Source organism: Gouania willdenowi, chromosome 6 (genome assembly GCF_900634775.1).
Source record: "Gouania willdenowi chromosome 6, fGouWil2.1, whole genome shotgun sequence".
Classification (NCBI taxonomy): Eukaryota; Metazoa; Chordata; class Actinopteri; order Blenniiformes; family Gobiesocidae; genus Gouania; species Gouania willdenowi.
Genome location: NC_041049.1, coordinates 3185713 through 3205264, shown reverse-complemented (window position 1 = coordinate 3205264; position 19552 = coordinate 3185713). Strand labels below are relative to the sequence as shown.

At 38.0% G+C, this 19552-nt stretch overlaps 1 protein-coding gene across 1 annotated transcript in view; it reads left to right on the top strand.

The window, feature by feature from the left end:
• Positions 1-19552, top strand: part of ppp1r12a (protein phosphatase 1, regulatory subunit 12A) — a 73567-nt gene that overhangs the window by 24655 nt on the left and 29360 nt on the right. The window contains 2 exon segments of the mRNA XM_028449399.1: positions 12018-12148; positions 15943-16061. Coding sequence (XP_028305200.1) covers positions 12018-12148; positions 15943-16061 — 250 coding nt within the window.

Below are 19552 nucleotides of genomic sequence, written 5' to 3'. Positions count from 1 at the left end.
ATGTTTTATTTATTTAGGGGTGGGACAATGGACTCAGATAATGTATTTTCATATTTCCAGAGCGTGTGAGCCTAGAACCAATGCATATCTGTGACTAATCATTAGTGATGTGAACAGTCTATGTTCATAGCTCTAAGCTTATCACATTACAGGGAGCTGAGACATATGCTAAGTAGTTTCCTGAAGGACCAAACATGTTCCAGACCCAAACACACACTGACTTTGACTATTTAGAGGAGCTGACATGTCCACCAGATAGGATGTATAGCAGATCTGTTTATATATTCTGAGAGAGTGGGTGGAGCTTATTATTATTATACCAAATTTCAGTTTCCTATGTGATGTAGTTCCTGAGATATTGGAAGCTGAATATGGAAGAAAAATAAGGACACACCCCCTTCACTAAATTGTCTATTTCCCAAAAACTATGAATCAGATCGAACTAAAAATCTACACTGAATATTAAAAAATCACAGAACAATTGGTAAAAAAAATTCCGAATTTTGAGACCAAAGTGGTTGCGCCATTTTTTGAAATAACATGGAATGACCCTATAGGAATATAACAAATAAATGAATTGATGAACAATGTGGATATCAAACATAAAGATGTGGAAGTACAGGAACATGAATGCTGTGTGTTTTTCTTTAAAGCTTCGTATTAACTAAGTAGTTTCAAAACATTTTATTTCCAAATTGTGCTGTAAATAATTTATAAAATAAAGCACTTTGAAGGAAAGCTCATTCTCCAGTATGCTCACACTAATTGGAAATGACAAAAATCTACATTTAAAACGAGTAATTGTTAGAGGTTTGTGCTTATTTTAAAATCAACTTAACATTCCATCATCTGAATTGTCTTTATTACATTTCAATATTCCATTTACAGCCACTTCTTCTCTGGTGTCGCACTTCTGCCAACTTCACAACTCATTACAAACCCATTTGTATGTCACAACTCTATATAAATTCACTTTTAGCTTCTGTTAAAGCCGTTGTCAGCCATGTAGCACGGATTGGATCCTCCTTGGACTAGTGTTACTACTTTAAACTCTCACACAGAGTCCAGTTGCACCTTTGCTCCTCTTATCTCTGCTTTGTCCTGCTTCACATGTATTTCCTCAGTTTTTACTGCTTCGTGTCTGACAAAGAATCCTTATCTTAACCTGCGAGGAGCACCGGCCCAACTGGTTTCAAACGCTACGTGTCTGCAGGAGAGTGAGTGAGTCACTGCGTGTCTACACGCTCATTGGCCACGTTTACATGGCAGCTTTAATTCCTCTTTATTTCAGAATAAAAGTTAAATCCTCTTTAAAACTGACCATGTAAACACTTAATTTCTAATGCTAATTGAATTCCGAATTACATTTAAATCTGAGTTACGTGGCTGTGTATTCTGATTTTAATTCTTAATTAGATCATTTATCTTTCTTGTAAACACTTAATTCTGCTTTAAGTTAATTTCGGTTGTTCTGCGCTTGTGCGACATGACGCGCTGGTGATGACAAAATCTAAGATGGCCGCCCGGACTAAAGCCGAGACTATTTATTTAATAAGAGCCTTAAAAGACATGGATATAATAAAACAAGTGGCTGGACGGAACCATAAACATGTAGATATTCACACAGACTTATTATGCACACATCGGCGAACAGATCAGGCTTCACCAAACGGCTGGCACTAAAACCTGGAGACGGAGTAAATGCGTTCCCGTACTGCATTCACAGGCTGTAATATCACCAAAGTTTATCATTGTACCAGTTGTTAGAGCTTCTATCTTTAATAGGGAGCAAATATTATTCCTGGTTATTGTTTTCCGTGGTTTTGCTGGGCTTTATTTACCGGTGATTAGTTCATATCTTCCTTCCGCTCAGCAGACCAAAGTGTGTTATTCAAAACTACAATCAAAATAAAGGTGAAAACAGTTCTCGTGTGGTGTTCTGTCTTGTAGCCAACAATAAAAGGTTTGTTGTGTGTTTTTCCTGATAGACGTGATACATCACGTTTTCCCCCTGTTCAATCAGAGCCTTCCCAACCCCCAGACCTAAAGAGGAATTGAATAAAGTTACTAGTATTACTATTACCATGGAAACACGAAACCGAACACTTTAATTCCGAATGATTTAATTCGGAAAAAAGAATTCGGAATAACTAATTCCGAATTAAAAAACATCATGTATCCGTGGCCAGTGTGTCACTCAGGATCAGCCCGTCTGACCACGTCCCTCTGACTCGTTTTCCACATCAAATACAAGGAGTAGGGCTGGATGATACGCACCAAAACTCATATCTCAATATTTTTTGTCTCAAAATGGCGACAATATTGATCTGGATATTTTTAACTCAAAGTCTCACCAGAAATGCATTGATACAAAATGCCACACAGGCACATTTATTAACAAACAGCTACACAATATGTTGCACCTTTGGCTTTTTTCTCCTCTAAGGGACAGCACGTGTGAGTGAGTTCTGTAGTGTGGCTTCTTCAGGGGAAGGTCTGGGCTGGGACGGACTCAGTAATTCATCTCACACGTACTTTAATACAAAATAAGATATAAAATAAAAATACATTCAAATAGACGATTTTGTAATTTTCTATATCGCCAAAGTAGAAATCTAGATATATCTTGATATATTGGTTAGGCTTAATGAGGAGTACTTAGATCTGTTCATGTGATGCAAACACATCCCATGAATGCACTGTAGATGATCACTATAAAGCTGAATAATGTCAGAAATGTCTTTAAAGCTTCAAGTTGATATAAAATGATTCCAAACACACATAATATTAATTCGATTATTTCTTTGTGACAGTGTACGTGCTACAAACGGAGCATAAATGCTATAGAGACCACATACTGTACATTCACATGACGTATCTCATGTACATAAAAAGCTCTAAAAATGTACGTTCCTAAAAATCTGCAACATATATACATGTATTTAATATTTGAGGTGGTTAAAAAAGGCTCTGCATTCATAAGCCTGATAGATGCAGCCACAATACTTGGTCCAGAAGGTGAGAGACCTGTATCTCTGACCAGAGGGGAGCAGACCACTCACACACTGAACAGTGTCTGAAGCTACTGTATGTGTTCCTTTTAATTTGGTTCTTTGGTTATCGATGATGATGAGTGGTTCTTGCTGCAGACCAGATATTTTCCTGCTCATTCTTATTGTTTAGTGGGTTGTGATGGATGATGGTTAGGCTGAGATATTGGAGGTGATGAATGATTGAATAAAACATTTGTAGAAACCTCTCAGGACCTGAAGTTTGAGGAATTCCTTCAGGAAAAAGAGGCGCTCTCCTTTTAATCAATCAATCAATTATTTATAAAAAGCGCTTTTCATACAAAGAAAATGCAGCTCAAAGTGCTTTTACATATTTAAAAGTACACCCACCCTGCACAAACCTCATCCACTGCACACAGACACACAAGTTAAAATAAGGACAATGGCACATGGCTGGGCAAAGAGGATCTAGGTAAGGAGACAAGGAACCATCTGCACCAGCAGCAGCACCCAGATCATGAGCCCCATCACAGCAAAACAGCAAACTCTATTTACCATCACTGAGGGCCACGAGACAGACGGCACCACTGTAGTCACGGCCCATCACAGCCCCCAGTGCAGAGGAAACACTGGGATAGTAATCCTGACAGATAAACCTTAAAACTATGAAAATTGCATAAAAGAACAATCTTAAAACTATAAAAACAACATAAAAGATAACAATTATAAAACTATAAGAACAACATAAAAAATAACAATCCTAAAAGTATAAATAATTAGTTAAATGCTAATTTGAAAAGGTGGGTTTTGAGCCTTTTCTTAAAAACATGAACGTTCTCTGCAGCCCTGAGGTGCTCCAACAGACTGTTCCACAAACGGGCGCCTTAAAACTGGAAGGACGCCTCACCGTGTGTCCGTGTCCTGACTTTGGGGATTATTAAAAGGGCAGCGCCCGGAGGCCTCAGGGTTTCGGGTGGTTGATTGGTGAAAAGCACTTCTGAAAGATAAGAAGGCCCAATACCATTAAGACCCTTAAAAACCAGTAAGAGAACTTTAAAATCGATCTTGAAACACACGGGGAGCCAATGCAATGATTTTAAAATGTGTGTAATGTAATGTGTTCCCGCCTCCTGGTCTATGTCAGGACACGTGCTGCTGAATTCTGTAATAATTGTGAACTTGTAATACCGTATTTTTCGGACTATAAGGTGCACCGGATTATAAGGCACACTATCAATGAATGGGTCTGACTGGGTCTATTTTCATACATAAGGCACACCGGACTCTAAGGCGCACCGGTTTGTTATTATTATTATAATTAAGACGCATTAAGCGAAATAAAATAGTCAGATAAGTCAAACTTTATTCAACTCATTAACAATAACTCTCAACATTGTTCCAGTTTAACACATAAAATACAGAACAATACACTCACTTTTTCAGTTCAGTATGTTGAAGCACAGTAGTTAATTTCATACATAAGGCACACCTGATTATAAGGCGCACTGTTGATTTTTTGAGAAAATTAAAGGATTTTAAGTGCACCTTATAGTCCGAAAAATACGGTACTTTTTTTTGGGGAAGACCAGAAAGCAGGGCATTACAGTAGTCAATTTGACTAGTGATAAAAGCATGTGTTAGCATCTCCGTGTTGGACTGAGAGAGAATGGGTGTCGCCCATTTTATGTTGGCATTGCCATTTTGGAGATTTCAGCCAATCTAAGTTCATGTATCATGTTGTGGTCACAGGATGAAGTACTCTTCATATTTCAGCTCCCATAGAGAGTCTATGGTGAAATATCATTTCAGTCTCAGGTGTCAGTGCTTGGTTTGGTGTCATTAGTTCATTGACTTTATTCCAAAGACTCTCTCTACTGTCTAAAACTTTAAAATGTGTGTAAAGAAATGCATTTGAAAGCATAGAAACATGTTTGTGATGCACTTTGTTAGAAAGTAAGCAGTTGATTGCAGATTTTATACATTATTTAAACTCTTCTCGGGTAAATGTTTCATATTAGTTTCTAAGAGACGATCCTGATACTCGGGAATTTTGGGCTTTCACTCACTTTGTTGTAAGTTTTCTCAGAAACACTTTAAAATGTTTGTCTTATTGAACTTTTTAGAAATGTTCTTTACTTTATCGCAGCCTTAAATCTTTAATTTAGAGGTACATTCTGACTTATGCTCTATACTATGTTTTCTTTACCTTATATACTTGTCGTACACACACACACACACACACACACACACACACACACACACACACACATGCATAGAGTGAGATAAGCCTTCGGGGCCTTCGTGGCTCCCTCCAGGCTCGCCTGCTGTAAACGGCCCAAATTTGGACAAGGATTGCAGCCAGAGAGTCGTGTGCCCCAAACGTGAGCCTGTGTGTGTGTTAGTGTGTGTTTCCCTTTGTCCATGCCTGTGACACCATGGCAACGTCGGGCCGGAGCAAGCATAGAGCGACACAGTCCAGGGTCGACTGTCAAAGTTTGTTTTTAATTTTGGGTTAAAGTGCAGATTAATTTAGATTTTCAGTGTTTGTTCCGTGTAATAATTATAAACACATTTATACGGTCCTAATATTGTGATTGATCTAAATATTGAATGGGACTTAAAGACGTTTAATGTCTTAAACAGTGACAAACTTTTCTTCAGTGTATGGAATAGTAAGTGAACCACAGAGTAAATGAGCTTTCTTTAAAGGAGAATTATTCTGGAAATGAGCATCTTTAGTAAAATTAATAATTATAATAATTGTATTCATAAAGTGCTTTGAATCAAAGTACTGTGCAAGCTGGGAGGGGGAGGAGCTTAGAGGAGGTATTACTATGACGCAAATCTTGCCAACTTTTCAACATCGCAAACTGCACCTTTAAATAGGAAGGAAACATACATAAATACTTATACAAATACAATAAATACCTGAGAATTATATACATCCATAAATTGGAAAATTATAGAAACCTGGCAATATTTTACATTAAACATTTAATAAAAATACTTATGAATACTATCAATAAGTAAATAAATACCTAACAAATATGTGATAATCAAAGAATAGTCATCATGAGGCCATGAAGCACATTTTAGCAAGAATGCTTTTACCCAAATGGTGATCAAATTTCTCTGAACATTTCAGGTGATTTATCAGGTTCAAAATGTCATAACTTGTGGAATTTTTTTAACATTTATAAACCCTTTCCACCACTTTTCTACTTAATGTCACATATGTTGACACATTTTTGTCACTTTTTACCTTTTCACCATATTTGTCATGCCCATTATTTGCCAGTTTAAAATAATTGTTCCTACTTTTTTCTGCAACTCTTAAGCCAATATTGACACTTTGAACCCTTTTGACCCCTTTTGACCCCTTTATTCCCCCTTATAGATGGTCCTGTCTCCACATGACTGTTCGTCAATGTTCATGTCTGTGTTCAACCACCTTCAGCTTTAGTGGGGGTCCCCGCTCTCTGGAACCTTTATTTTGGGGGTCGGGAGCTGAAACTTTGAGAATCACTGATATAGAGGAAGTCCAGGGCGTCACAGGCCAGACGTAGAACCTCAGAGTGGGACGTGCTAATCCTCCACTTTATTGTTGTTTGATTGAATGTTGAATGCTGCACTTTTTAATTTCTACTTATTAAAAACATTAGAATATGTTTTAGTGTCCTCATCATGGTTTGTGGAAGAGTTTGAGTGGAATCATGTCAGCAGCTGATCTTCCCACTTGGTTCTGAAACCTTTCCGTCTCCCACGCTGTGAGTCAGTGCCCCCCCCCCCCCCTCTCTTTCTACAGCTTCACGCCCGCCTTCAGCTTCAACGTTCTACTGTCAGTGCACAGAGGATAGAGATGTGAAAGCTGGAGGGGCTTTGATAGATGGGATCTTATCTCTGTGTCCGATCCATGTTTGTACGTCTAGAATAAGGAGAGCATCTCAGCGTGTGCTTTCATTTCATTGTGCTGCCAAGCTTCTTCTACATTTGGTATCTTAGTGTTTGGAGATGTTTGTTCCTCATCACAGCGTCCTGAGGTCGATACATGTGGGCCTGAGTGTTTGGAAGCAGGTCCATAAAAACCAGGATTTCCTAAAGATTTCTCTGCTTTTGTTAGCATGAGTTGGCATCACAGCATCCATCATTCATAAAGGTAGCATGGGGTCAAAGGTTGACCGAGATGATTATGTAGAAATGGGTTCTGATTTGGGTTGCAAAGGGGTACATTTCCATGGGAAATTAAGCTTGAGAATGTTGGGAATATTCAAAAATATAAACTTTTCATAGTAATTATTTGTTGGAATTAGCCAGAAATTGGGCCTGATTTTAAATAACTATTATATCCTGGGTTCTCGCTAGCGAGGCTGAGCGTAGTGGCTCCCAACGCTAGGATTTTGATCCCCTACATTGTGATGTCGCCCCCTACGCTGTGTTTCAACCAGCATAGGGGGCTTTTCTGTTGTTTTTTTCCTTTTTTATAACAGTTCCCAATATTACTGCACAAAGATTTAAAAAAAAAAAAAAGAAAAACAACTTCACCTTTACTTTACAGAATTTGGCCCGCGATCGCCCTACACTGTGAAAACGTCCTGTTGAGAACCCCGATATCCAAACATAACCATTCAATAATTGAATGAATTACTGTGGAATGTTAAATATAGCTGGTAAAATATAATTTAGTATCATCTAAAATATCAACATCAGTTCTTATCCCCCGCCACAAAGTGGCGTCCGAGTCAAAGGGGACAGCTTTTCTCAGAAACTGTTTAAGATAGGATAACCAAATTCGGTGTGTGGTTTCAGGGTATCAATACCTTGATGGAGTTTGAAAATGAGAAGTGCGCAATTATTTTTTCCAGAGTTATTGCCCTTGTTCCGTTTTTTTTTACTCTGAGTGAGTTTGTGTGTTTTGATCTACCACTATTGATGTAGTTGTCGGAAGTCGCCATCTTGAAAGCCCATGGCCTACTGGTTTCTACTAACTGAGTTTGTGTATTTTCGGCTTGTAAAAACATATGCTTGTGAGTATGTTTAACAGTTTTGTGAACGTTACTAGAGTAATTAGTTACTGTATAGTTACTCACTACTTGTTCAAAAAAGTAACCGCGTTAGTAACTAAAGTACTCTATAATAAAAGTAACTCATTACCAAGGAAAGTAACTATTTGCGTTACTATTAAAAAAATAAATAAATAAAAAAAGTTTCTATATGTCAAAGAATTCACATTTTTTAGATGCGTGTGTCGTGAGGTGCTTCATTAATTTTGAGTTGCTTACAACAGATGTGGACAAAGTCTTTTCTCCTGGATATAATGAACACTTCACATACACGTTCTTGCCTTAGACCACAATTAATTTAAAGTAGTGTTTGTATCGTCACCTTAAAAATGTCAACTTTTCATCAGACTGCTCCACGCTCACCATCTCTGCTGCTTCATCCAATCTGTAGTGTGTGTGTGTGTGTCGCGGGTGCTGGCACGTCGCCTTAGCCAATCATAATCGCTCACCTTGTTTTTAACACGCCTCCTCTTGCTGGCACATGTGTAAAAACACTGGCTCTGATTGGCTACCATGAAACATGACGCAGCCTAAGCCAATCATAATCGCTCACCTTGTTTTTAACCCACCTCCTCACAACAGTCGAGTCAGAAGCCGGGGATGCTTTCGGATAACATTTTATTTAATCAATACATGTAACGCACGGCATTTAACGTTCAGTAACGGTAACGGCTTAAAAAGTAATTAGTTAGATTACCCCGTTACTGAAAAACAAACGCCGTTACCTAACGCCGTTACTTTAAACGCCGTTATTCCAAACACTGATGTTTAATAGTACTGTTTGATAACACTCCTAAGACTGTGTTTGTGAAAGTTAAGCATAAACGGTGTGTCATATAAATCGCTGCCCATCGCGGTAAATGCCAGCATGAGCATATACATAAGTTTTCCCATAGACTTTAGCATGAAGCTAGCTGACTTTTTGTATAGTGGTATTTTTTTTATATCCCTGCCACAAAGTATGGGAGGGGGATGTAGGTTTGGGCTCCGTGTGTCCGTCCGAGTTAAAGGGGATAGCTTTTCTCAGAAATTGTTTAAGATAGGATAATCAAATTCAGTGTGTGGCTTCAGGGTATCAATACCTTGATAGAGTTCGAAAATGAGAAGTGCGCAATTATTGTTTTTGGAGTTATTGCCCTTGTTCCTTTTTTTGGCTGGGGATGTTGATGACTGTCTTCTTGTTTAAATTTTGTCCAAATTTCCAGGTAATTCCAATGAATATCTCCCATGAACAGTTTATATTTTTTATATTGAATATTTCCAGAATTTCAGAGCTTCAGTCCCTGTGGAAATTTACCAAAGATTTGTTTTGTTTTTTTAATGCAGGAATAACTTTCCTGTTATTATCTTGGATGCAGTTAACATGGCAGAACTTCTGCTGTTGAGATATTCATGGATTTAAAAAAAATTAAAAATTGTTCCATTTGCTCGTGCAATAATTTTTTAAAAATTTTATAAAATTGCTCGTTCTTTTTTTGTTTTGTAATTTGATGTAGTAATCAAGGTGACACGGGGTCAGAAGTTTATGTGTAACAGGAATAGCTTCACAGCACTGTAACCCAGCGTTATGCCCAGTGGCATTTCAGGCAGCCTGGATATGTGGAGGTATTTTAGGAATTACCCCCCCCCACCCCCCCGGACACTCAGGGAACGCTGCTAAGAGCCACAATGACACGCTCAACACGAGCTGTGAATGCCGAGCACCTCGTATCGTCTCCTCTGCACACGCCTTTAACCACAACATGAAACTGGAACTGTTTTAATCAAATAAACTCATTTATTAACCACACAGACTGTATTATATTATATAGAGGTGATGTTAGTGAGGATGACGGGACGCAGCAGAAGAAAAACAACAAAATCAAGATCTGTTGGAGAACAGTGAACATGATGTGAAGGGTTTATAAAATATTGGCATTTTATTGTTAGACGTTGTGCGCAACTGGTGACCTGTGGTACACATGTATGCTCCTCAGCCTTGTTGTGTTTAGCCTCCAAAACAAAATAAATGCACAGATTTACTTCAAAGATTCACAGAATGACAGAGAACTGTGCACAATAACGAATACACAAAATTAAATTACACAGATTGACTGAAAAATACACCAGCTATAACAATTACACCATATGACCTCAGAAATGCACAAAATGACAATAACACACAAAAAATAACAAATGCACAAAATGATGGAAAATACACAAAATGACAGAAAAACAACAAATACATCATATGACCTCCAAAATGACAAAGATATACTACAAATGACAGAAAAATACACAAAATAATAACAGAAATTAAGGTTGGGAGAAATAATCATTCTGACAGTAATCGACATTTTATACGTACATTTCCAATAAACGTTTATTTAAATTGTAAATTACACAAAATGCTCTGGAAGGACATTTTATTGGATGAACTGATATTTTAAAAGCTCTATGGTACTTGAGCTGCACATTACGCTTAATATCTATAATAAAATGTATATATCATATAAGTTAGAACAGCACTTTTTGTTTATTGTATATGTTAAGTACATTTTATTTATAAAGCGCCTTTCACATAGAAATCACAAAGTGCTGTACAGTAAAAACACAATGCTTCACAAAACAGAATAAACAGTGATTTACAAAAGATACAATGCAAGACAGTCCTTCAAAATAAAGCAAAAAATAAATAAAAAATACAATGTAAACACCAGGTTGATAAAAGTGGTTAATTAACAGCTTGTCTGTATAAAAGTGTCTTTAGCTGCGTTTTAACAAAGTCAATAGAGTTAGTTCAGCGTAGAACCAGTGGCAGAGAATTTCACAGTCCACAACGAGCAAGGATTCTCATGACGTGATACATGCACAAAATGACAACAAAAGCACACAATTACTAAAAAAAAAAAAACAGAATGATTTTTAGGGGTGTCCCGATCCGATATTGATATCGGTCCGATATCAGCCAGCAAACGAATATCGGATTTTATCGGACTGCATCTAAAATCTCCCATATAATTTATTTTTTCAATATCTTCTATTTTATTTTTTTTAATTTATTTTATTCAATTATAAAATATTGTTATTCTAAGAGGTTAACTATATGTAATCCATCCCTTCATCCATCCATCTTCATACCCGCTTATTCCCATTTATCAGGGTCGCGGGGGTCTGCCGGTGCCAATTTCCGGCTCTCATAGGGCGCTGGGCGGGGGTACACCCTGGACAGGGCGCCAGTCCATCACAGGGCAACACAGACAGACAATCACTCACTCATTCACGCCTATGGGCAATTTAGAGACTCCAATCAACCTTACAGTCATGTTTTTGGAAGCCGGAGTACCCGGAGGAAACCCACGCAGCACAGGGAGAACATGCAAACTCCACACAGAAAGGACCCAAGTGTCCGCCCCAGGGCTTGAACCCAGGACCTTCTTGCTGTGAGGCGGACGTGCTAACCACTAAGCCACCGTGCATTGGTTTATAATTAATGGGTCTGTTTTTTTTAATAATCAAGCCTTTTCTAACATTCAACACTACAAAATAAGTAATAAAAGTATGTAGGATTCATGCTGTTATCATATCGGATCGGTATCGGCCAATAATTAAGGCTGTGATATCGGTATCGTATCGGAAGTGAAAAAGTTGTCGTGACATCCCTAATGATTTTTTAAAAAAGAAAAATACAGAGAAAACAAAATGTAGTGGGATGTAGTCCAATGTTTGTGACTCCGCTGTGGTTAAGGTTCCTCATGTCTGGATTAAATTCAACATTAGTTTGTGTGTGTGGCATTAGTTCAGGTGTGTGGCAGAACTGATGCTTAGTGTTATGATGGGTTTTACTTGTATTTTTCAACTAAATACATGGTTTAGTATATTAAAAGAATATATGAAATAATTAAATATTTAATAATAACTACACTAATTGATGATTTAGCTGATTGAACGTCTCTGTGTTTTTCAGGCGTGTATAGACGATAACGTGGACATGGTGACGTTCCTGGTGGAGCATGGAGCCTGCATCAACCAGCCTGACAACGAGGGCTGGATCCCCCTGCACGCTGCCTCCTCCTGTGGATACCTGGACATCGCAGAGTGAGTCAAGCCACGCCTTCTCTTTCATGTCATTGTGTCATCATTTATCCTTGATAATAACAATTGAACAATCTGATCCGTCTGTTGAAGATTAGATACAGAATGCAGGGTTCTGTCCAGCGCTGTTGAGCTTAGGGACCCCCGATGTTGTCATTTGTTTCCCCTACGGAGCAACAACAACGTATGGGGGATTTTCTGTTTTTTTTTTTCTTCATTTCTTTAATCGGTAATAATTGTTGCACACTTTGACACTAAAGGCACTTCCAGGTGTGCACAAGTTGTTTTAATCCTCTTTTTAATCTTCATAATCGAGAAACACATTCATCAGCCGCACCATCTATTTAAAGCAGAACTAAGTAACTTGCGCTTAGTGCTCCCCCTAAAGGTCCCTTTTGGTTATGTCACTGTTGTAAACACTCTGCACCTCCCGCCGGGAGGGAACGCTTCGCTATGAGGTGAGGGGAGTAGAGTGGAGCGAGAGCAGCGAGGTAACCATGAAAAAGTGAGTTGGAGCGGGATAGCGCTGTAAAGATTGCTTTAAACATAACGTCTTGTCTGCTCCTCTATCAGCCTCCACAGCACGTTGGTCATTGTATACTGTTAATGAAACACACACACACACACACACACTGTAGGTACAGAGACGAAGCAGTTGTAGTGATTATAACAGGAAACACACACCTTTTATCTGTGATTGACTCCGTTTGGCGGTGCTTCACGTGCTGCAGCCATGAAAGGAAATAATAAAACTCTGGTACTTTTATAGTCCGTCTGGGTTTTCTCTGTGACTCAATCCACTGTAGAAACAACTCTCGTATCGCTACGCTAAAAGTTGAAACATGGCGGTGTGACTGGAAAAGGCAGTGACCGGGGCTGAGGTTTGGAGCTGACCAATCACAGCCCTAGCTGACTATCCGTCAATGCGTCGACTTGTAAGTAAGGCCGTAACAAAGATTAAAAAACAACTTTAGCTTTACTTCACTTATTTTGACCCCCTATGCTGTGAAATAATCCTGGTGAGAATCCTGGAATTCTATATTTTTATTCATCTCATTGTAAATAATTAACTATTTTTATTGTATTCTTGTTTCACTGTCTTTATATATGTATTTACCTTTTTATGTTATCTATATTTGTTAGCATTTTTGAACGTTTTTTAATCTAGTTACTGCAATTTATTAGATTTTTCTCCCCCCACTAATATAGAAAAACGTTTATTTTAGTTAGAATTTTAACATCCCTCTTAACTATCATTAGTACTCTTTTATACCTTTAATTTAAAAATATTTTTCTCTTTTATTGTTAACTTTTGTTATGTTTTATTTTATTTACTCTTTTAAACAGTAACTTAAGGTATTGGTACAGTATTTTTTTTTTCTTTTATTTTATTAATTCCCCCCTGTCCATTTTTTTTTGTTCTTTGTTCATATATTTAAAAAATGTTTTATTTTTAATTTTATTGGTTCTTTTAACACATCATAATCTGCTCAGAATGACCAAAGATAAATTCCAAAAAAAAAGATCATACATGTAATTTAGCAGCACAGCTCTGTTTGTTTTGTGTACTTAATTCAGATTTTCCGTTTGAAAACTTCACTGATTTCGGTGCCATTTCTACGTCAGTTTATTATTTCCATTTCGTTTCAATTTTGTTGTTGTTCTAATCAGATGGTGTTACAGGTTATTAAACTCCCTGTTTAGTAGGGTTAATTAAGTTAACTATTGTCATTAAATTAATATTTTTATGCTACGGTTCAGAGTTCCCGCAGATCCTTAAAAACTATTAAAAAAGGCATTAAATTCATGAATGTAAAAATAAGGCCTTAATTGTCATTAAAATGTCTTAAATCAATGTTTCAAAAGTCTTAAATTTTAACTCGTATATATGTAATATCATTTTCAATTTAACTTTATTTATATAGCTCAGAATACAACACAGTCATCTCAAAGTGCTTAACAATATACAATTCATAGTGAGAAAGAAAGAACCCAACAACATCCACATGAGGAATCCTGCAGCAGTGGGACAAAAGCACATGCTGAAATAATAATAATAATGCATTTCATTTGTAACGCACTTTACATTTGTACATAAATCTCAGAGTGCTACAGGGAGTGAGAACAGTAATATAAAATCAAACAAAGAACAATCAATATAGAATAAAAAGGCCAAAAAGTTTGCTTAAATAAATTAGTTTTCAAATGTTTCTTAAAGGGGACATATCATGGTTTTAAATCCTTCCTTTTTACATATAAATCATACAGTTGTGGTCTATATAAAGCGGAACTGCAATGCTTGGGTCTGAATTCCTCATTATTATAGCTCCACCCCTTTTCTACCCCTTTTCTGATGTGCTTCTGAGAGCAACTCGTCTCTTTAAATGCAAATGAGACACTCCATACCCCGCCCCCTCTTCAGGTGACACTCGGTTCAACTCCACCCTGCTCGGCCATTTTTGTAGTTTGATAGAAGAGATACGGCTATGTAGCGGCGCATAAACTTTTTATTCAGAGGTTATTTACACAATGTCAACAACGTTAGACTTGTCCATCCAGCCTTACATGTTCCAGCCAGAGTCTGACCCAGCGGAGCGAGATGAAAATGATGATGAACCTGCAGAACCCTAACAAGTGAGCTAACACAAGCACCGAGCTAACGCTAGCGCCAAGCTAACGCTAGCGCCGAGCTGACGTCACGAAATGCATTTTAATACAGTCTTTTCAAAGACAAAAACAGCAAAATGAAATGACTAATGAAAACTTTAGACTTAAATTAAATCACGTAGGCCATATCATCAAGGATCTAAAACGAGCACACAGCGCTAACATATGAAGTCTGAAGACGGTGCAACTGCTAATGCTAACAAAACAATGACAGGGACGTCTTATCATCACACTTTTTAGCGTTATTTACAGCTTACCGAAGTGCTCTGTTCGTCGTCTCCAAAGATAGAAGGAATTGAACCATCAATCAGACAGTCTTTCTGTAAATCCTTCTTTATACTGGTGGAGGTTGATGAAGCAGTCATCATTGAAGTGCTTCGCACACACAAAAATGACCTTACCCACAGATGTGGGTACATTTCTGTGAAAAATAAAACTCAACCAGGCACTTTGAAAAGGTTCTGATGCTGGGAGACGGTGTAATGAAGCGTGTGGGTTACTACATCCAACAACCCAACATTTTGACTTATTTTCTCGTAACTTCGGCATCCTTGAGCTTGGACTACAAAATAAAAGCGAGAAATAAAAATGGCGGATTTCTCGAAGTGTTGGACCTGGAGTTGATGAACTAATTTGGCAGTTCTGCTGCAAATACTGTGATGTAATAGTTCAAAAAACGTAATAGAGAATAGAAAAATCAAAACAGATTGAAAAATATGAGCAAAACAGAATATAAAGATATCTACGTAGCACCTGAAGAGACTAATTTGATTTTTTATGTACTTCTACGCACTCTAAATATACATCAAAATGCATTTAAGGGCTAAATTTAGCATGATATGTCCCCTTTAAAACAATCTAGAGACTGTGGAGCCCTGAGGTGGTCAGACAGGGTGTTCCAGAGCCTGAAAAGCTCCGTCTCCCATGGTTTTCAGCAAAGTCCTGGGGCAATGGAGGCGAAAGCTGTTAGTTCTTCGGAGGCATCGTGATCTTACGTAAATCACCAGAGATTACGTTTCAAGCACAAGATTTTTGATTTAAGCGTGTTTCTTTCTGCGATAAAACGCCTCCTCTTAAAAATCTCCAAAGCTGATTGTGTATAAACGTGTGTGTGTGTGTTTGTTTGTCAGGTATCTGATTGGCCAAGGGGCCAGTGTAGGAGTGGTGAACAGTGAAGGTGAGACACCTCTGGACATCGCTGAAGAAGAAGCCATGGAACAGCTGCTGCAAAACGAGATCAACCGACAAGGTTAGAACTGATCCCCCTACCCCCACCCCACCCCCTTCTGGTTCCTCTTGGTTCAGCAGTGGTTCTGGTTCAGAAGTCTCTGAACTTCAGTGATTTTGGTGCCATTTTTTATTCAATTTTTTTTTTAGGTTTTTTGCTGAGACGTTAGACCAGGGGCGTCACAACTCATTTTAGTTGAGGGGCCAAATACGGAGCAGTTTGGTCTCAAGTGGGCCACAGATTTTATGCACGAAAACGAGTAGTTTCAACGTTATTGTTCCCTAGTTTACAATTCTACGTGTACTACTCGCGGTTCGACTAGTCTTGGACACTCTGATGTTCTATCTCTCCATCCTGTTCTGTTGGTCCTTCTGTCCACTAACCCCAACCAGTCACAGCAGATGGCTGCCACCTCTAAACCTGGTTCTACTGGAGATTTCTTCTTGTTAAAAGGGAGTTTTTTCTTCCGATTGTCGCTAAATGCTTGTTCATGTGGAGCTTGTTGGGTTTTTTCTTTCTTACTATGATTTTTATATTTTGTAAAGCACATTGTGATGACTTCGTTTAAATTTGCGAAGAAACCGACAATATCTATGCAATAAGTGACAGATGTCAGTCCCAACTGGATCTTCACTTTAAATTTCCTTGAGTTTGTGACAAATGTTTATTTATTTAAGGAAAATGTTTTGTAATAAATTGAGGAAAATTTAAAGATTTTATAAGAATTTAGATTTTTTTTCTTTTTCTTCAACAGTTCAGCATTAAAAATGTGTGATATAAACACTGGCAAAACTGTGAGCCTCTACAAATATTGTTGAGTTTCATTCACACAATAATTCATGTTTTTTGTCATTTTTACTTTCTCCTGCGGACCGGATTGGATGCTCCAATTGACCCCCGGGCCTTGAGTGTGCGTTAAACACTCAGAGACGTTTGTTTGAATGTGCGTACGTTGAGAGGTTACATCTTTAAATGTTATAAGGTAGATTTTATACAAAACAATGCTAGTTAGTAGGCTTGTGTAATACATCTGTATATATATATCTATGAAAGATACCTAATGGTATTAATTTAGTTTACTGTTGTTATTGATTTTAATGTTTCAAAAGAGCACATGCAAACATTTTGCTTGATATTTAGCTACCTGTTTGGTTGGAAGAAATATTGTGGAATTTTATGATATTGTCCTAAAACATAAAGGTGAGGAATATTCTGGGGTATTTCTGTTTCAGGAGGTGAATTCCGTATTTTCGCGTGTGTGTGCGTGCGTGTGCGTGCCCTGACTGATTGACTGATGGCTCAGTGTTACCTGCTGTTGTGTAATCTGACCCATTCACATGATGTCTATGAAGAGCCCTGATGTCATGTTGTAGGAAGCAGAGCGTGTGTTTCATGCATGTATGAGTACGTATGAGTATCAGCACCTTGTTTGTCTGTCCGTCTGTCAGTCAGAGGCTTACATAACTCACAGCAGTGAGCCAGCTGGGGCGTGAGACCTCATGTGACCCCTCCCCCAACCACTCCAACACATCAGTGCCCACTATTTTTGACTCCACTCTTTCATCGGTTCAGACTATCGCAGACGTTTGGGACAAGACATGGTTTATCTGCGTCTACAAGTGAAATATCAATAATCCTCAGAGATGCATAAGTACTTACTGGTAAAACTAGTAAAAGCTATTAACTCTTTTTATTTAATCTCTTAATCATTCAAAACAATGTACTTTCGCAGGTATTTGTGTGTCCGTTTCACTGCCATTGAGGCATATTTGCGTCATTTCAAATCCAATCGCTCGCTGCCACTGACGCATTTGTACGTCAGTTGTGTTTTTCAATGGGGGTTGCTAGGATACACAGGATATTGTCCTTTGAATATCAGCCTTGTACTATGATGTAGTGACCAACTGGTGCCATGTAGGTGACAGCAGTGCACCTTTGGATGAGAGATCACCTGTGATGAGCAGAGGTCAGAGGGAGAGGAAAGAGTTGATCAGGGAGAAAATGGCGCAACGAGAGAAGACGGTGAAGCTAACAGCAGCGCACACTCGAGCAGAGCATGTGTCTGGTCTCAGTGTTGTTTTTTGTCACGAACGCAAAAAATAAAAATTGCCTCAAAGTCACTGACAGGTTTTTTCAGAAAAAGCTTTTTTTCTCAGCTTTTTGTCACAAACTGGTATTTTGTGTGAAACTTACCTATATTCAACTGCTGATTACAGAGGAACGAAACAAGCTAGAAACAAAAAAAAACAAATTCTGATGAAAGTAGAGTCTAATCTCAAATTTTAGATGGTCATAGTACAAAATATTCTGTGGAACTTTAAAAATCAGTCAAAATGCTCTAAAATGGCTGGCAGTGAGGGGGGTAGCTGTTCTGAAAATGGCTGGCAGTGAATGAGTTAATACTGGCTGGTAAATTATTTTTAAAGGCTTTCCATTGGCTGAAAAAGGTGTCAATCATGATTGCTCCAAACCGAATTAAACCAGCCTCGCATCCGGACATGCGTCTTATAGTCCAGAGCGACATATCTTTGGATTTTTCCAGAAAAATTATGAACTTCTTGGAAAGCGACCGATACACCGGTGCGATCAATATTCTTAGAAATACAATTACATGAAGAAGCTCTAGCTACAAAGTAGTGACTAGCCCTACCTTAGACCAGTGGGTCCCAACCCTTTCAGCCTGTTTGGGATAATGTAATTAAAAAAGTAGGAACTATTAGTTTAAGCCTGTAAATAATGGGCATGACAAATCGTGACAGTGGTTAAATTGGGAAAAATAATCATGAAGTATGGTGAAAAGAGGGTAAAAGAGACAATAATGAGTCAACAAATGGGACATGTGGTTGAAAAGGTTCATAAGTGCTGAAAATGTCTTGAAAGTGAAAAAAAATGTGCAGAAAAGGCATTGAAATTTGATGGAGAAGTGTCAGAAATGGGAGTAATGTAGCAAAAATGCATATGAATGAGCAAAAATATGGCAAGAAAAAAGTGATGAAATAAGGTTAAAATACGGCAAGTTTGGTGTAGTTGCAGAAAAAGGTAAAAAATAAGCAAAAAATAGGCTCAAAATGTTCAAAATATATTCTTAGTTTCTTGAAGGAATCTGGCGACCCCCTCCCAGTGTCTTGCGAACCCCCAAATGGGGTCCTGACCCCAGAATTTTAGGGTCAAAATTATGATAGATACAAGGAAAAATAGAAGTAATCTCCATTTCTTCCCTCCTAAGAAACAATCAGGCACTTTTTTTTTTCTTTTCATCTTTTGTTAAATGCTGTATGAATATATTTTGAGGTCTGGGTGTATTTGGTAGGCAGCCGTTGCCATGGTAACATGCTAATGGGAAATGAATGACACATCAAGCTGACTTTACTGAATGACAAAGACAAGTTTGCCATCTTCTAAATGGAGTCCTGTGGGAGATTGCCTTGAACATTTTGTCCAATCAGGAGTGAGAAGATGCACTGGAGTGATTTCAGCAGCTTACATTTAATCATATGTAACGCTGCTGAGAT